Source organism: Nicotiana attenuata, chromosome 6, assembly GCF_001879085.1.
Source record: "Nicotiana attenuata strain UT chromosome 6, NIATTr2, whole genome shotgun sequence".
NCBI classification, from domain to species: Eukaryota; Viridiplantae; Streptophyta; class Magnoliopsida; order Solanales; family Solanaceae; genus Nicotiana; species Nicotiana attenuata.
Window position 1 is genome coordinate 312,959 of NC_031994.1, and position 18,868 is coordinate 331,826.

Sequence of the window (18,868 nt, forward strand, 5' to 3'; positions counted from 1 at the left end):
TTTGTTGGCTGCTATAATGAAGTGTTATTATAGAGGACATATATTATAACATAATATAATATTGGGTTCCGAGAATAACTGGTATTTTATAGTGAATGACTATTATATAAGGATATTTTTATAGAGAGGTCTGACTATAATCATTTGAGCTAAAACGACATTTAAAATGCGACGGAGGGAGTACATGATATTTTATTCAATACTACTACGTATTTGTTCATTTTTATTATGTTTGCTCTCTTGTATGTGATCTCAAAGGCCTAAAAAAGTAAATACAATTACTACTATAAAGAATCAACTATTGTTACAACTGTCAGTTGATATAAGTAGAAAAGTTGTTGAGTGGAAGTCACGTCCATCAAATTTCCAGCTCGTTGCTAACAGTTAGTTAGAAATCACAAGAAACAAGCAATCAACCTTTCTTGAGATCGCCGTCGATAAGAGAGCAACTGCAATTTTCCGGCGAAACTTCGCCGGAATCTCATAACATGAAAAGCAGAGGAACTAAGAAGAAGAGCTTGAAAATCAGAAACATAGAGCATACTGAATCAGCCGAAATGAAGACTAATAATAAGAAATTGAAGCGTAAATTGGTGAAATACGAAGAATTACCGGCGTATCTTAAAGATAACGAGTTTATCAGAGACTATTACCGCTGTGAATGGCCTCTTAAGGATACCGCTCTCAGTCTCTTCTCCTTACACAATGAAACTCTCAATATTTGGACGTATGTAATTCAAAATTCTCACTTCAATTTCATTTGAATTTCATTCATTTTCTAGTTATATTAATCTTATTTTTATAAATTTTAATAGGCATTTGGTAGGATTTCTGGTATTTGTGATTTTGACGGTAATGACCTTGACGGAGAAGACGACAATAGAGAATTTGCTTACTGGTTTCTCCAGGTTCGTTTTCGCAAATTTGATCTTCTTTCATGTCCTTTTTTGTCATTTGATACATTGGTAAAAATATTAGTATTCTATTCTAAACAGACCGGCGGGAGAGGGACGGTGGATGACAATGAAGAGAAATGGGTCAGCTGATTCTTTTCCGGTGAGTTTTTGCCGTTACTTTCTTTTTTTTATTAAATCTGATTTTTTTAGTGTAAAAGACAGTGAAAAGACTTGAGATGACAACACTTAGCGAAAAGGTCGGTTTTGTGGTGGGTCCCTAATTTTACAAATTTTAGGAAATAGAGCTGAGATACGCAATAAATTTTTATTCGACACCTGGGCCCGTTTGAACAACCTTCTTCTTTTTTCTTTTTTCTTTTTTTTGGCGAAAAAAGTTTGTTATAAATTGTGTCGATTTTTATTTATCGTATTTAAAGTTTTTATGTGGTGGATTTAGGAATTAGCTGTATCTCAACTATGCGATTTTCATTTTTTTATTTTTTTTTGTTTATCTCTTTCGTGGAATTTTCAGATTTAGTCTTGAAACGAGGAAAGAAGGCTATAATTCGTTTAGTTAAATTTTGTATTGCTCTTAAATAAAAGATGGGTGAAAATTTTGGAATTTTTAATCCTCAATTAAATCGAACAATATCTTGCTTTAATTTATTCTAATACTGACACTGCGACAATCAAGGACTGATTGAGGGTCCATATAGTTTGACTAAAGAGTTAGCAAAATCAGGTCATTGGGAATGGTGACAAGGTAGAAGCATATAGTAGTACCTTAACACCATTTCCAAAGCCGATGTTTTTTACCTGATTAATAGGTAAAATATTTATGGAGTGACTTTATTTGGTTTGTCAACTAGGAGTAGTATGGTTGGAGTTGCAAACCATTCTTTTAATTAAATTCTAAAAGGAGAAAGATAATTAAAAAAAAAAACTAAGGAATGATTGAGATGCAGTCCGGTACACGAAGTATTCTGCGTTCACCAAGGTCCGGAAAGGGTCGCACACCAAGGGATGTGATGTAAGCGGCCTACCCTGATGACTGATTCCATGGCCCAAATCCGTGACCTATAGGTCACGTGGAACAACTTTACCATTGCTCCAAGGCTTCCCTTCGAATGATTGAGAGGCATTTCCTTAATTTTGGTTCTGCCATATAGATCTTTGATTTCAACTAGGCTGGTTAGTTGTGTTGTTTTACCAACTTAAGTTCCTATAACAGTGTTGAATGCCAGATCAAATGAAGTCTCATATTAACTTACTTTGGATTCTTGATGTGATAGGTAGTTACAACTTACAAAAGAGTGTCTCAGTTTCAGTTAAGAGAGTCATGAGGAGTCAGATACCATTCTTTCCTAAAACATGGAAAGGAATCTGACCATTGTCAAAAAGATTTTTTTTCTAAAAAATTTGATTCAATGTAAAAAGTTTCATGAACTTGAATGAACTGTAACTTTCTTAGCTAGCTGCTTTATGAATCCGATATGCTAGACTAGTAAACAGAGTTGTTCTGTTCAATATCAATGGTGAGATCATAAAGGAGACTCTTTTTCTGGGACACTAAACACGGTTCGTGCACGAAATAATGTAGTTTGTTGCCAAACCTACTAATACTGCATATGGTTCTAACATTTTGCTATAAAAGCAGAATGTCCAATATAACAGTATTGAGGGGAAAGAAGTGATGTATCTTTACCTTTATAAAATTTTTGGAAAATTCTGTTTGTGTTTATGCAAATGTTAAGCTGCAAATAAGATACTAAGCATCATCTCCTTATTTGCAGGATACTTACACCAGGCAGATCTCAGCCCCATCATTTATCGGTGCATATCGAGATGGTTATGAAGTTGCCATATGGCCTTGGTTTGTATTCCTGGGAGGGGCTATGGTTTGTTTGGTCTTCAGCTCTGTCTCTCACCTATTTGCTTGCCACTCGCATAAATTCACCCTCTTCTTCTGGCGTCTCGACTACTCTGGAATCTCTATCATGATCATCTGCTCTTTCTTTGCTCCCATATATTACACTTTCTCCTGTCAACCATACTGGCGTTTCTTTTACTTAACATCCATTACTATAGTTGGTATCCTAGTCATTATCACCCTTTTCGCCCCGGCTGTCACCTCTGGTCATTTCAGATCATTCAGGGCTGCTCTGTTTCTTGCTATGGGTTTCTCAGGTGTGATTCCAGCAGCACATGCTGTTTCCCTCTACTTTCATCATCCACAAGTACTCGTGGCTCTTGTCTACGAGATCGCCATGGGCCTTTTGTATGCTGCTGGAGCAGTTTTCTACGTTACGAGGTTTCCAGAGAGATGGAAACCGGGTGCATTTGACCTTTTTGGACACAGCCATCAAATATTCCATGTACTCGTCGTTGCAGCAGCCCTGGCACATAGCATAGCTACTCTGGTTATCATGGACTGGCGTCGAGAATTGCCACCGTGCAATGCAGGTATTCTTGGATAGACAATACATCTGCAAATGGCATAATTCCCAACTCAGAAACTTTATTACTCTAGCTTCTAACAGGATCATGAATATATCACTATATTGATGTTCAGCTAGATGCTTCCATTAATTAGGAGCAGTTTAGGTACATCAATGACATTGATAGTTCTCATACTGTTGTCTTCGTATCTTACAGAAACATATATGTCCGTTGTCCATGGATTCTTATTGAGTTCATACATACGTGATATTTTGATGCCTAGCTGTTTTGGAAGATCTTGTTTGCCTAGTTAATGAGTACCAAAACTGCCTCTAGAGCTAGAGAATTTAGCCTCCAAATATAGTGTATTCGAATGAAATGGTCGGTATTAAATGAAGGGAAATTGCTAGACGTTGAAGATTCATATAGTCGATTCCAACTACCTTGGAATTAAGAGATAATGGTTGATATAGTGACTACCTAGCAAATAGAGACATTAATATCAACGGAAAGATGAATCCTCATATACATTATACATATAACTTCTCTCTCATATATAGTAGTAATTGTTAGTCTTGATTAAATCTTGAAGCCGAACATATGTGACGAGAGCAGTAACATAAGTACGGCAAAAGGGACATGTCTCGTTTTTTGGTACTAATAACCAAGGAGTAATACAAGCAGCATGAAACCTATGACAGCAAGCAACAAGTATCACTTCTCTCATATCATCATCATCATCATCTTCTTCTTCTTGTTCATCAAATTCTCCTAAGCAGATACAACAGTCACTGTTTGTGCCTTTAATTTCATCAGGAATATCAATCACTATTTCAACACCTGCCCGACCTCTTTCTGTTGTCACATAACGAGCACTTTCTGCTAATTCACGTTGTTGTGTTACTCCATTATTTAAACCCGAATAGGTTATCAACTCGTTAAAATATAACAAAGCAACAAAAATGATGAACACCACGAAGAAAACAGCGATGAGAATTGGCATTTTTAATATAATAGGGTACGTGATGACTTGAATGTTAGGTCAGATTGCCAGTGAGATTATAGAAGAAAGATGGCAATCAAGGGGTTATATATATTTAATATAAGAAGTTGATTTAGAAACTTTATAGGAATCCTAATGTGTATGGGTTTAAATTTTGGAAACCTTTTAGGAGTAGGAGAAAACAATTAAGGAAATGATGTGTGTCCCAAATCCCAAATCCTTAATCGCGCTTTTCACTGAGATTACAATATTATTTTCTTTGACTTTAAATTATATACAGTAACAGTGAAAATTACTAACATACTACCACATATTAAATTATATATTGTCTTCTTATGAGTTCATATATATGTGATATTTTGATGCCTAACTATTTTGGAAGATCTTGTATGTCTAGCTAATGAGTACTTACAGCTTGTTTGGATGGTTGTTTCTTGTTGTAACGTATTGTATCGTTATTCTAAAACAATGTTTGTTTTGATTATTTCATTAAAATTTGTTGTACTGTATTGTTAAATCTATTGTTCCGGAACAATGAAAAGTCCTTTTTTTTAAACAACCGATTTAGTATGGTGGAATTGTTTCCTATTTTTCTTTCCAACTATGCCCTAACTTATTACTCCACAATTCTAATTTACCCTTTACCTTTTTTCTATTTTAACTCCAAATCTTCAACCTATAACTTACTTTATTTTTTTCAAGAACTTCTGCCACCAACGTTAAAGAGATGTTTTGCCACGTTCTGTTTTATTTTTTCTCCTAATTTACTTTTATCTCAATCCTAATTAGCTGTGCTCCTTCGTTTTACCTTCTTCTGTCTCGCTCCTTTGTTCTGCTTTCTTAAGGTGTTTTGTCTTTTTCTGTTTTGTTTTTTTAAATTATTTTTATGTATAATTTTAATAAATTTAATATTTAAACAATTGAGGGTATTTTAGTCAACTTATCAGTTACAGTACAGTACGATACAGTCAAACCAAACAACAAAGTATTATTTAACAATAGCAAACAATACAATCTATCCAAACGTTGTATTTATAAAACGATTCAATACAATACGATACGATACAATACAATACAATACATTATAAAATGATGGGAAACAATGATCCAAACAGAGTGTTAAACTACGTCTAGTGCCAGAGAATTTAACCTCAAACTGTCGATTATTTGAATAAAACGGTCGGTGTAAACAACACAAGATTCCAAATTGACAATTCCAACTACTATTATATGATGTTGGAAAATTTAAAATCACCAAAAAGAAAAAAGAAATAGGAAGAGGGAATCACGTGGTGCAATTAAGACAAAACACCCCAACCAAGTAATTATTAACATCAAAATTTAATTTCGAGTCAAGAAAATAAATAAATAAAAAATGAATAATGAGGTACGAAGAAGAAAGTATAAAGAATGTTATTGTTAGATCAAGCGTTTATTATAATGTCAAAAATTATGGTAGCTAGCACATTAGAACAACTGAACTTCTATTTTTAATTTTATAGCCTATATTTGAATTTACAGCCAATTAGCTCAAAAATAATAGGCTAGGATTTAACATCCAACTTTAATAGGTTCTCAAAATTACTATTTAATTTTTAAAAAAGATTCCTCAAGCTTTTAAATTAATTTTCGAATCAGTAACTGTGACTCAAATATTAGTTCAACAAACCAAATTCATTTGGGTGGTGAAAATTAAATTTTTAACAAGCTTAAATATGTGGGTTTAAATTCCGAATTTGATTTTGTGAGAAATTTGGAGTGGGTGTTATTTAGACTTGTTAGAAATAGTATAAGGAGGTTGTACATAAAATTTGAAGTCATTTAACGGAAATTTGGACTGGTTTTGAACAAGAATTGCAATTGAAAATTGTGGAAGAAGTTCATCTACAGACGCTTGTATAAAGGTGTATAAAAGTGTATAATAGTGTATAAGCCGTGTTTCTACACTCATATACACTATTATACAAGATTATACATAATTATACAAAAAACTGACTTCGTCTTCTTCCTTGCGTCTTTTCTGAAATTTAACTCAAATCTTGCTCAAATCTACTCCAAATCACTTCAAATTTAAATTTTGAACTCCTTTTGATATTTTCAATCAATTGGAACAACACCCAATCCAAACAACTAACAAATTCAAAAAATCCATTTTCAAAAGCAAAGTTTTGAATGGTCTTCAATGGTGGACTTCTACTCTTCAATTTTCTTACATGCAAGCAGGTGACACAAGAGGAGAAGCAGAAAATACATGGCCCTTTGAAGCATATGTAGAAGATGCAAGAAGAAGAGAGAGTGAAAGCAATGGTTGTGAGAACACAGATTTAATTCTATAGTTTTTAGAAACAATGGTTGTAAGAACACAGATTTTGAATTTGCTAGTGCTTTTAACATATGTACAATGTAGGCTAGGTCATGTAAAACTTAAAAATATGGGCCATTTTTGGTTATGGTGTAAAGTCATATGTATTTTCTTGTAATTTTTTCTTATTTTTAACCATACTCATCAAGTAAGCGCCATGTTCGAGTATAACTGCGACCCATGAAATCATTCCCGGCCCATTACTTGAGTCTCGCCATAGGCATGATAGTTGTCTAAATTACCCTTTATTTCTTCTTAAACGTCTCACTCGATTAAAACTTCACTTACTCAAATAATAAGGAGAATTGAAGAAAAAGAAGTAATATTATTTTAAAACAAATTTAGGTTGACAAAACAACTAATATTTGAAACCAAGTTAATATACTACTAAATCTTAACACAATGGAGATCTTTGAGGAATTCCTTTTCTTCTACTCATACTAGTAGCCATGTCCTCCTCTGTAATGTCCTTATAGTTATTAGCTGTTCTTCCACACACATGCATCCCACTTCTCTTTTTCCTTACAAATTCAGTGCAGGGAAAGCTCATGTTCTCGGATCCCGAGCCCGACGACGAGCCCCATGGCTCGTCGTTGTCCACGACTGTCGAATGAGCTGTCTCGTTCGCCATGTCATCGTCGGCCATGTCTTGAGGGATAAAGAAGTCTGGACTAAGTTGTAGAGTCGTGCATTTCCTTAAAAATGGAGAAAGGTCCTTGTTGTGCTTTAGCACAAACTCTACCTGATCATGACAAACAAAGTTGTTGTCAACCAACAATTAATAAAAACGTGGTTTATATTGACAAGTGAGGCTTGCTCAGTTGGTAAAGCACCTCCACCCACAACCGTTAAGTCCTGGGTTCGAGTTACGCTGGAGGAGAAGTGTGGAAACACTATAGATCCTCCTCAATTGGGGAAAAAAAATAATAATATGTTGTTCCTATGATTTAGCTTCAATCCTATAATTCTATGACATCTCATTCTTAAGTTATTTCATGAAATCATTAAGGTAATTTTGTGTTTTTAATCGGACAAATTCTTATTTTGGTCCTTTTGATATCTGGTTAAGCACTTTTAACCACTTAATTGACTAAAATTTGCACTTTTGATCCTTTTGCTTGTGAATCTTCACAAATTTAACGTATTACTAACTATTATATTATTTAATTACTCATGTAGTTGCATGTATATAACATGTATTTAAGTATATTGTTAGGAAATCAATTATGATACGAACATAATTAAGTAGATATGAGTACCTTTGGTTGAGACTCGAGAACACAAAATTCTTAAGATTAGGGAAAATTACCTTGCACCCTAGGGAGCAATGGATGTATGGTTCTTGAAGACTCCTATCACAAGAAGTGCAATAATTTCCTCCTTTGAATTGCCTGTTCTGAGCTCTTTTCTTGATAAAAACCACCTTAGCATTGTTTATTGTATATGCCTAGTACAATTATAAACTAAAATATCAGAAAATTCAACAATCAAGAACATCATATTGTTAGCAAAACTAGTAGAATAAAGCTTCCAACGAAGACAAAAATACTAGGTAATTCTCCTATTTATCCAAATTTTAGTTGACAGAGACTCAGAAGCGGAGCAAGAATTTTAACTTTATGGGATCTGAATTTTAGCACGAAGACTTCAAGTGCTAAAAATGGAGTTCTAAACTTAATATTAGTATATTAAATGAATTTCTTAACAAAAAATACACTGTTTGAGCAAAAGCTATTGGTTTCGGCCAAACCCGTAATTGAACTTCTAGCTTCGCCTTGGACAGAGTTACCCGATACTTGCATTGGTGGGGAGGCAAAAGGTACCCCGTAGAATTAGTCGATATGCATAAGCTGGCTCGAACACCGTGGTTATCACAAATAAAACTAAAAACATATATAAAAATAAAGCAAGTTTCTTGCTGAATAACTACCTGAATATTGGAGCAATCTATAAGGTTCTCTAAATCTTCAAGTCGAACAACTTCATGATATACATAACGTCTAATTTGAAGTAATCTGTGGAAACGATGAGATGTCACACAATGAGGACAAATACTTATGCAACAATCCAAACAACAAACATTCTTCTCATTCTTCTTTGCACTTTCATGAATTGAACATGGAACAAAGAATTTCTCCACGTAAAGAGCTTCCAACCAAGATGGCTTCTTAATTCCCTAAAAACATTATATATCATAATTAATTAGCAAATCTTGATAAATAAACTTAATTAAGGAGCTACCAAAAGTGTTATATATAAAGGAATAATTGAATCATATATATATATATATATATATATAGAAGGTGAAGAATTGGAGCCAATAGCTTACCATAATAATCACATAAAAAGTTATTCTCTCAAGTTTCACCACTTAAGCAATGGACAATAGGTTGTTGAGCCTCTGATTGGAGAAAGAGAGAAACTATGTTATGGATATTAGTGTATTTAAGGAGAATCACAAGAGAGGAAATGAAATATATTATTCCTTGGGTACATACACAACATTTTGTCTACTTCGTTCAATTATAGTTTATATATATGGTTCAACTTTTATACATGGATAGCGTAGAAATTTGTACAGTATCAAGTCACTTTAAAGGTATTTGGAGTTACAACAACAATAACAACAACAACCCTGTAAAATTTCACTAATGGGGTCTGGGGAGGATAGTGTGTACGCAGACCTTACCCCTACCCCGAAGGAGTAGAGAGGTTGTTTCCTAAAGACTCTCGGCTCAAAAAAATAAAAAAAAATAAAAAAGGAGACAATATTAATATCACCATAATAGGTATTTGGAGTTACCTATTGATCAATAATAAGTGAAATTAGTTACATGAAGGATAAGGCAAATAACTTGTTACCGCAAGTTTAATTCCATTGGTTTTATGAAATTTTAACTCTACTGTCACTAGATATAATTTAATTCTATTTATATTAGGGTTTAAGTTATATATATAATTTTTCTTTTGCACTATCAATAAATTTTAACTTATGATAGCAACTAAGTTATCATATTTACTAGATAATCAATTAGTAGTATTTATCAAAAAAAATTACAAATAAAATTTAAATTCTTTTTAATCCTGAGAACGTGGGCGCTGTTCCCGCGTCTTCATAAACAAAAATTTGTCAATCTCCTTGTGTTGAGAGCTTAAACCCTAAATTAATGGAACTCTTCTTGAATGAGCTGCCTTACATGTTATTTTTTGCTTTTTTTTTAGCACTTCATTTTGTCCTTTGATTCTCGTATCTTGGTAAATTAGGTCGGAGCAACCTAGCATCTTGTCTTCGCTAGGCAAGTCAAAGAATATATTTCTGTCAACTTTAAAAATGATTTTTAAAAAAAAAATATAAACAGCCGCGTACCCAATCGTTTAAATTAAAAATAGACAACGGATGTATAATATATGAATAATTATGCATAATCAGTGTATCATGTATGCATACCGACTATGAAAAATAAACAGTGATCCGACCGACTATTGTATAAAGATGGGACGGACCTAGCGTATATGTTATAAACCTGGGCGGCTCAATAGTTTTTGTGGCCTAAGGCGAAACCGTATTGAGAGGCCTTTAAATTTAATTTATAAAAGATTTACACTAGCAACAAAATTTGTTTTCTAAACAGCAAATTAATCATTTAAGACAAAAACAGTGAATTTCAAAAAAAAAAAAAAAAAGGAAGAAGAGCACAATGAAGTGGTGGATTATCGGATGCTAAGGTCCAGAACTCAAAGTGAAAATTTTGATTTGGCTATCATCATAATCAAGAAAAAGAAATAAACGTAAATAACGTAATATCTTAAGTTTTGAGCATTGACACTGTTAAAAATATTTACTCATTCTGATCAATTTAAACGATAATTATAGTTCATTCTATTAATTAGTAGCACTTACTGGTGAATATCTCAGATTAATTATAAATAACCTAATATAATATGTTGAATTGTACTAAAAGAAACCCGGTGCATAAATGCTTTTGTATTCATGCAGTTTCAAAGAAGATGCAAATGAAATTCATTATGTTGTATATATATATATATATATATATATATATATATATATATATATATATCTTAATTCCTATATAAAAATGATAAAATTAAAATTGAAAAGTGAAGCAAATATACTAATTAATGAGTGTAAAAATTATCATAATTTATGAACTTATTGGTATAAAATAACTCAATCAAATAAACAAAAAAAATACTATAACACTTCTTTATAATAATTATTTATATAAATTCTATAGTATAGTAGTCATAATAATAAGAGATTAAGTAAATTTGGGACATTCAAATTTTGGGTGCCTAAGGCAATAGCCTCACCGGCCAAGCTTTTAGAGTCACCCCTAGTTATGAAGTCACGTATCTCTAGTTATTATTGCATATTAACCATGAAATTACTATTAAATCTCATAAATTTTAAATCATAAGTTTACATCTGCTTTAGGCACTTATTAATTAAACATAGGAGAGGTGCGATGAAATAGTTGAAATTCATTTACCTGAAATTAAAGGTCTCAAATTCGAACCATAAAAATAAAAAATAAAAAATATTTGATAGAAAGCACTTTATCTCCCTTGTGAACATAACCATAAATCATAATCCCAAATTCCCAATGAAAGGCCAAAAGTTACCGTCCATTGGCTGAATAATCGCAAGGATTATTAATATTCGTGCAGATCAAAATGATGCAATTGTGGAAGAATTACATCCATTAGCCACTCAAGAATATTTAGATTAGTGATAGAGTTTTCTTAGAGAGGTTGTTGCCAAATAGACCTCTGGCATCATTCCCTCCAAGAACTTCCTACTTTGCTCTTGGGGAAACTCGAACTCACAACCTCTGAGCAACCCCTCTTGTCGAATTTACTATTTGTTAAGCTTTTCTGAAAGATTGAAATGAGCAGCAGTCGAAAGTCCACGAGAAAGTTGGGGAAACAACCCAACAAGTAATAGTAAAATTGGTTTGCCTCTGAACTTTTAAACATTTTTTTTAAGCAACCATATATTTACTTGTGAAATTTGAACTTAATGCCTTTAAGAAGAAAGAAATTAGCTAGCATTTAAACATAAATTTGGTAAAACTCGAAAAAAAAAAATTGAAGCTGAGATAAAAAATAGTTTTGACAATTGAAATTGTGTTTGGACATACATATTTACTTGAAAATTATTTGAAGTTTTGTGAAAGAAAACTTCAAAAACTACTCTAGAATTGTTTTTGGGATTTGAAAGTATTGCTAGCGTTTGGCCATAGATTCCCAAATTTATTTTGAAAAATCTAATTTAGGTGAAGTTTGGTTTGAATATGAGACATACGTATTCAAAACATGTTTTCCAAATTTATTTTAAAAAAACATGTATATTATTAGGCCCCGTTTGGCCATGAGTTTTGCCAAAATAATTTTGGGATTTATGTTCAAAACTCATGTTTGGCCATAAATTTTGCCCACATTTTGGCAAAATCCCAAATCTCAAACCCCAAATCCCAAAATCACCCAAATTGTTGATTTTGGGCCAAAACCCCAAAACTTGGGGAATTATATACATGTTTTTTCCATTGAGAAATATGTTTTGAAAACGTATGTCCAAACACATTTTCATCTTCAAATCAAATTTTACCCAAATCAGATTTTTCAAAACAAATTTGAAATATATGGCCAAACGCTAGCTTAGTGTTTGTAAATATTTTGGCCCAAAACCAGCTATTGAGATGGTTTTGGGATTGAGGATTTGGAATTTTGTCAAAATATAGGCAAAATCTATGGTCAAACATGTGTTTACCAAATAAAATTCAAGATTATTTTGGCTAAATCTATGGCGAAACGGATCCTTTATTTTCAAATCGGCCAAAAAATGATTAATTAGGTTTAATTAGACAGACAAACACAACTCATGAAGCACTAGTTAGACAAACTAATGACCTGATTAATTAATGCGTACTCTTGTTTGCTAATTTTAAAAAACACCCTTGTTTCTTGCACCCTTTTATGCTTTAACCGAGAGGTTATCTTGGGGTATGAAACTATACAGCAAAGTAAAACAAAAAAAACCCTTATAATAGTAACTTTTGTACATTAGTCCACTTTGATAATTTTTCTTTTTTCCTTCAGCTATTCATGATCATATCCAAATAATTAAACTAGCGATTATTGAAGCCTTATCACATGTAAGAGTACCAGAATACAAGAGACTTGAGACCAAATTTCACTTTTAGTACGCGTCAGAAATTATTTACATTCCGTAGCTAAAAAAAATATATAAAATTTGTTTATTTTTTTGTATATAACATACTGAATGTATATATATACAAAATATATATATATTTTCGACTATTATTTTGATAACGGCTATTCAATATCATTTTTTCATCAAATAACCCATCTCACCAAAGCTTCCCCGAATTATATTGTCAGCACTATATCTATTAGCTGAATCTTTAGGATAAATATAGGGAGTTACTCAAAAGAAGTATGAGAAAAAGTCCAAATATACCATCCATGTCCTTTGTTAATTGTTCGTTTCAAAATGACTTAGTAAATAGTATTACATATACACCTTATTTGTCAAACTTAACAAACGAAATTCATGTGGCTACCTTGATACAAGTATCTCAATCTTGATAGAAGTTAATTAGTTAGGGTTTATCTATGAATTTTTAAAAGAAATAAGGAAGGGAAGGGTGGCTGGTGTGAGCGTTACTGTGTTAAAACACAAAATTAGGAAAACAAAACTGTTAGAAGAATTAAAGAAATCTGAAAAAATAGTAGAGTTTAAGAAATATTCCGAGTCCACAATTTGCTTGTGTGTCCTTAAGGAATTTTAACCCCCTCACACGTTGCCAAGGTAATGGATTAAATCCTTCCAGGATAAAACGGAATAAATCTTCCTGCAACAGTGGCAATACAAACTGCAGGATACCAACGAACTTAAAGAACGGAGCAAAATCACACTTACGAATTTGAGAGAGAGAGACTGCGAATTAGAATGCAGTATATTCAGAAAGAAAGAAGTTCTGGAGTGTTTTTCGTGTATAGAAAATGGAGCCTTGCCTCAGAATTTATAGGCAATTATCAGAAGAGGTGTCTGGAAAAGGTGCCTTTTCAGAAGAATACGCTGCCTGCCACGGTTCTACCGCGGTCGCGGCAGAACCGCGGTCAGAGAGGCTTTCTAAACCTACCTGCTGCGGTTCTACTGCGGTCGCGGCAGAACCGCGGCCAGAGAGGCCCTCTGAACCTTCAGCAGGGTTCTGGCGTATTTTCAGCAGTGATTTGGCATTTAATTAATTATTAAATAAATAAATAAATTTTGTCCAAAAACCGAAGGCGAAGCCGAAGCTGAGCCGAGCGAGCGACGACGACGGCGCAAGGGTTCATTCTCTTCAACTCCTTTTAAGAGCTTTAAGAAGTGATTTTATATATAAGCACACAAATGTGGTTGTCCCTCACCAATGAGGGACAAAGTGCAAGACAAAAGTTCACTTCTTCAAATTTTCAATTTCCCTCCATTTTATTTCCCTCCATTTCCAATTCACACTTCTTCTACTCTAAAGCCCAATGGCTTAAAGTCCAACAGCTGGTTCTGTTGGGCACATGCCCATGTTGTCCAGCCAAAGGCCCAATGGCCTAATCCTATTCTCTTTTGGTTTCCAATCCTATTTGGAATTGGATTCGGTTTATTCCTATTTGAGTGGGTTTTGGCTTTAAGAGAAAGCACCACTCATGATCTATAAATAGGACAATCTTGGAGAATTATTCTATGCTCATTGATACAAGTCTTTGAAAGACTTAAGCACATAAGAGTGGGTTTTGAGAGAGCTTTCATCAAGAGAGAAGAGAGAAAAAAAGTATTTGTTTTGCTGTAGATTTTTATTCCGACCAGCCAACTTCAAATTACGTTTTCCGATTCGTTAACCGTTGGATCGGGCTGAACTTTTGACTGAGTGTTCGTAACATCTTGGTCTTGGATTTGAACGGTGAAGATCGGATTTGGAGGCTCGTAGCATCTGATTTCGAGCCTCGAACAGCAGCTTCATTTTGTGGATTATACTCTTTCTTCAATTGATTAGTTGTTGCTCTTGTTGCTATTGTTGCTCCGTGTTTGGCCCTTGTTGTGTAGCCAATGTGGAGAACTTTTGTAACCCTCTTATTGTTATAGTGGAGATTTTTGGATCTTTGTGATCCCGTGGTTTTTACCTTCGATTTGAAGGGTTTTCCACGTTAAAATTTGGTGTTCTTTATCTTCTTTATTTTCGGCTTTGCCTCTTCCTCGTCATAACAAGTGGTATCAGAGCCAGCTTCGAGCGAGGTTCAAGATAGGTTCATCTTGGCGGGTTTAGTTCTAGCCGCAACATATTTGACGATAATCGTGATTTTGTCTGAGAAATTTGACCGGTGTGTTACGCACGTTGAGACAAACTTCGTGGTGGAGATTTGGAGATGCGGCATGTTGAAGGCTATGTGAAGAAGATGGATCAAGTTTATTTTGTCAGAAAATTCAGGCCAAGGGGGGAGAATTATTAGGTGTTTGCCATAATTTTCTTACCATATTTGAATTTCCTATCTCTTGAAGGAAAAGGGCAATATAATTACCTTAACTGGGTTTTTCTTTTTGTAAAAGGAAATTATAAATCTCCAATATTTGGCTAGTCCTTTTTCTTGTAGGAAAAGGTTTGGACTTCTATAAATTGAGGATTCTTCCTTCTCATTCAGTAGCATCCATAATGTAGCCATAGGGGGCTTGAGAGTCGTGTTTAGGGGGAGAACTTTGCGGGACAAGTGTTAGTGTGTCACTTATGTTTGCCTTTTCGTGAGGTTGTTCTCTCGATATTTTGTACTTTCTTTTTGTTATAGTGGATTGCTCATCTCCGTTGTGGACGTAGGCCAGTTGACCGAACCACGTTAAATGTTTGTGTCTCTTTTGGTAGATTTCTCTTTGTTGTATGATTTATCGTCGTTCAAGGTTTGCTTTGCTAGCTTCCGCATGACACCTGCTTTTTCGATCCTAACAGGTTCTAGTGACGGAAATATAATTTTTATCAAGGGGATTTAAAAACTAAAAATAAATAAACACGTAAAAAATTAAGAAGATTCAACACATAATATAAATATATACGTGAAAAAGAATTTAACCTTAATTATATAATGTAATTTTCGGCAAATGAAATTCAACGGAATCCCCTTCCGTCCACCTAGTTCTACCTCTGAACTTGCACACTTGGCAAAAAGTTTCTCATAAGGACTTTTTTTTTAATGAAAAATATAAATAATAATCATTGGTATTCATGAATCTCACATGCAAAGGATCCAATGAAGTGACTGTCACACATATGAAATCTAAATTGTTCCATTTGCCTAATTGCCTCGGACTCTTCAAATATTCCTCAAATTAAAGCCTCTCACAATTGTTTGATTTTGTGGTCTTTTGGCATCTTTATTCTTGCTCTGGTTTGGCATTAGTAATTAGTGTTGTCACCAACACACAAATACACACACAGAGACCAGCGAAAAGAACAAAGAAACAATATGTACAGAAATTAGTTCATCTAGTGTGGTTGATTTCTACTGATAAAACAGTAAAAAGAATAAATAAAACACAGAAGGCACTAGACCGAGACCTCAGCCTTAGGCGTATCTAGGCCTAAGGGTATGGGTTCACGTGAACTCATACTCCTCTCCCTAAACCATGTGTAATTATGTTATATTTTTTCAAAATTACTTAAATATATGTGAGTGCACCCATACTCAAAGACCCATATGGTGCAATAATTATTGGGTGCACCTCTACGAGTAAAATTGGTAGTTCAAATCCCACTTCAGACGGACTTATTTTCGGCACAGGGCATTGATATATACGTAAAAATTACCAAAAAATTTAAAACTGGCATTGATATATAATTTTTAAAATGTAGTGAGTTCATGGTAAGAGACTAAAGTAAAACACGTGATTCTAGATCCACCTCTTCACACTAGTGCACCCATCCTCTTGAAATCCTGGATCCGCCTCTGATTAGCTAAGGATCAGATTTGAGGGGAAAATGGGCATTATGTTATAAAACTTGTTTATGAGAATTAAAGTTTCTTGCTAGTAGTTCTTAGTATAATTCAAAAATGTCACGACCCCAAAACCAACTCGGTCGTGATAGCGCCTATCATGGAACTAGGCCAGCCGACATAAACCCAAAACCAATCGGTATTTCCATTCTTAAGATAAAATCAAATCTATTTAACAGTAAACCTTTATATAGAGTTTAAAACAAAATAACTGTGCGGAAAGAAAGTCCGACATCGGGATGTCACTACTCATGAGCATCTACTACAACGGTCTGACAACCTCAAGACCAACATGGTCGGGAAAAAACACAAAATACACTAAGGGAGAATAAGGAGGGAGAAAAGCAGGGTTGCGATCGACAGGCAGCTACCTTGCTAACTCCGATGAACCTATCACCGAGCTTAGAATATACCCGGATCTGCACACAAGATGCAGGGAGTAACTCAGTAAGTAATAAAAGTAAATAAAACTGAGCAGTAATGAATAACGTAATCCACGTCATAGCACCACAGTGGGTACAGTATATTTCCAAAACAGGATACAAATCAAATCATCTCGTTAAACTCCAATTTCAGTAAAACCCTTTGAAAAATATCTTCTAACAGTTTCAATAGAGGTTCAGCGTAGTTTATAGTGAAAGTGATAAAAATCCTAATCGGCCCCTCGGGCAAAACATAGTTCGTATACAGCCCCTCGGGAAAACATAAATCATAAATGGCCTTTCGGGCAAAACCTCTCGGTCATTCATATACATCACATAATATGAAAATCTCAGTGAAAACAAAAAAAAAAAAAAACAAATCAGTAATTTAATTCCAAACACCTCGTAAAAATCCAGTTTCAATGAAAGTTGCTCAAAACATTTGTTTAACCTTTTCAATAGAGGCTCAATATAAAGATGAGTGAAAACAATAATTTACTCAACATATTCAATAGAGACTCACTTTAAGGAGGAGTGGAAACAGTAATTTCATAAGACAAGCCCCTTAGGCAAAGCATCACTCGTATATATGTATATATAGCCCCTCGGGCAAGTCTCTCAGTCACTCATGACTCAACTCTCATCAATCAGCGCTCACTCTCGCACTTACGAATAGGTACCTTATAATAACAGCTGCGACGTGCAGCACGATCCATAGATATATAGTCGACTGCGCTTAGTGAGGGTGTGGAGACTCCGGAGGGGCTCCTTCATCCCAAGCGCTATATCGATGCGGCGTGCAGCCCGATCCATAAATATATAATCCTTACAACCAGGCCCTCGGCCTCTCTCAATCATCAGCCTCACAATCAGGCCATTAGCCTCTCTCAGCCATTAACCTCACAAGCCACTCGGACTATCAGTAAAACAGGGCGTGCAGCCCAAAACATCACTTATAGTTTCAAAACTGAGTAAATAAGGTTGAGTTATGAAATCAGTAAAACACAGCATGACTAAGTACAAATATTAAGTCAAAACATTGAGGAATAGTAGTAAAAGCCCATAAGGGTCCAAACAGATGGCACGAGGCCCAAATATGGCATTCAGCTCAAAATATAATAATACTTTCCAAAACACAATAGAATCAAATAGTTTTCAATCAAATACGTGACTCAATAGTCGTACGGGACGGACCAAGTCACAATCCCCAACGGTGCACGACCCCACGCTTGTCATCTAGCGTGTGTGTCACCTAAAAGTAGCATAACAATGTGAAATACGGCGTTTCATACCTTCAGGACAACATTTACAATCATTGCTTACTTCAAACCGGACAAAAATCCTACTCCGCGACGCCTTTGCTCCTCGACTCAGCCTCAACTCGCCTCGAATCTATCCAAAATCAGAATCATAACATCAATATACGCTAAGGGATAAAAGCCCACGCGAAAATAATCAATTTATATCAAAAATCCCGAAATTGGTCAAACCCGACCCTCGGGCCCACGTCTCGAAATCCGATAAAAATCACATCAATAGAATCCTCATCCTCCCACGAGTCTATACATACCAAGAGCATCAAAGACCTCAAATGGCCCCTTAAATCCCCAATTTAATTCTCCAATTTCAAGCCCTAATTTTCCCAACTCTTTCTCTAATTTTCCCACTAATTTTCATGATTAAACAT

General features: G+C 34.4%; 3 protein-coding genes across 3 annotated transcripts; 1 reads left to right on the top strand and 2 right to left on the bottom strand.

Moving 5' to 3' along the window:
• Positions 283 to 3,615, top strand: LOC109226441 (heptahelical transmembrane protein 2-like). Its single transcript, XM_019391193.1, has 4 exons — positions 283 to 727; positions 816 to 908; positions 996 to 1,056; positions 2,690 to 3,615. Exons 1-4 carry the CDS (start codon positions 489 to 491, stop codon positions 3,371 to 3,373), a joined length of 1,077 nt encoding a protein of 358 aa, XP_019246738.1. The 5' UTR covers positions 283 to 488; the 3' UTR covers positions 3,374 to 3,615.
• LOC109227555 (RING-H2 finger protein ATL47-like) lies at positions 3,886 to 4,338 on the bottom strand. Its single transcript, XM_019392758.1, has one exon. It carries the CDS (start codon positions 4,336 to 4,338, stop codon positions 3,886 to 3,888), a length of 453 nt encoding a protein of 150 aa, XP_019248303.1.
• LOC109228141 lies at positions 7,006 to 9,132 on the bottom strand. Its single transcript, XM_019393321.1, has 4 exons — positions 9,030 to 9,132; positions 8,631 to 8,876; positions 8,010 to 8,147; positions 7,006 to 7,442 (listed from the first exon to the last, which is right to left on the bottom strand). Exons 1-4 carry the CDS (start codon positions 9,030 to 9,032, stop codon positions 7,095 to 7,097), a joined length of 735 nt encoding a protein of 244 aa, XP_019248866.1. The 5' UTR covers positions 9,033 to 9,132; the 3' UTR covers positions 7,006 to 7,094.

What these genes read in the sequence shown, in the direction of transcription:
- LOC109227555 (XM_019392758.1), bottom strand. Translation starts at nt 4,338, where the DNA reads ATGCCAATTCTCATCGCTGTTTTCTTCGTGGTGTTCATCATTTTTGTT.
- LOC109226441 (XM_019391193.1), top strand. Translation starts at nt 489, where the DNA reads ATGAAAAGCAGAGGAACTAAGAAGAAGAGCTTGAAAATCAGAAACATA. An exon ending in GAAACTCTCAATATTTGGAC is followed by an intron (nt 728 to 815) that starts GTATGTAATTCA and finishes AAATTTTAATAG; the next exon opens with GCATTTGGTAGGATTTCTGG. An exon ending in GGTCAGCTGATTCTTTTCCG is followed by an intron (nt 1,057 to 2,689) that starts GTGAGTTTTTGC and finishes CCTTATTTGCAG; the next exon opens with GATACTTACACCAGGCAGAT.
- LOC109228141 (XM_019393321.1), bottom strand. An exon ending in TAGATTGCTCCAATATTCAG is followed by an intron (nt 8,148 to 8,630) that starts GTAGTTATTCAG and finishes TAATTGTACTAG; the next exon opens with GCATATACAATAAACAATGC. An exon ending in ATTGCTCCCTAGGGTGCAAG is followed by an intron (nt 7,443 to 8,009) that starts GTAATTTTCCCT and finishes TGTCATGATCAG; the next exon opens with GTAGAGTTTGTGCTAAAGCA.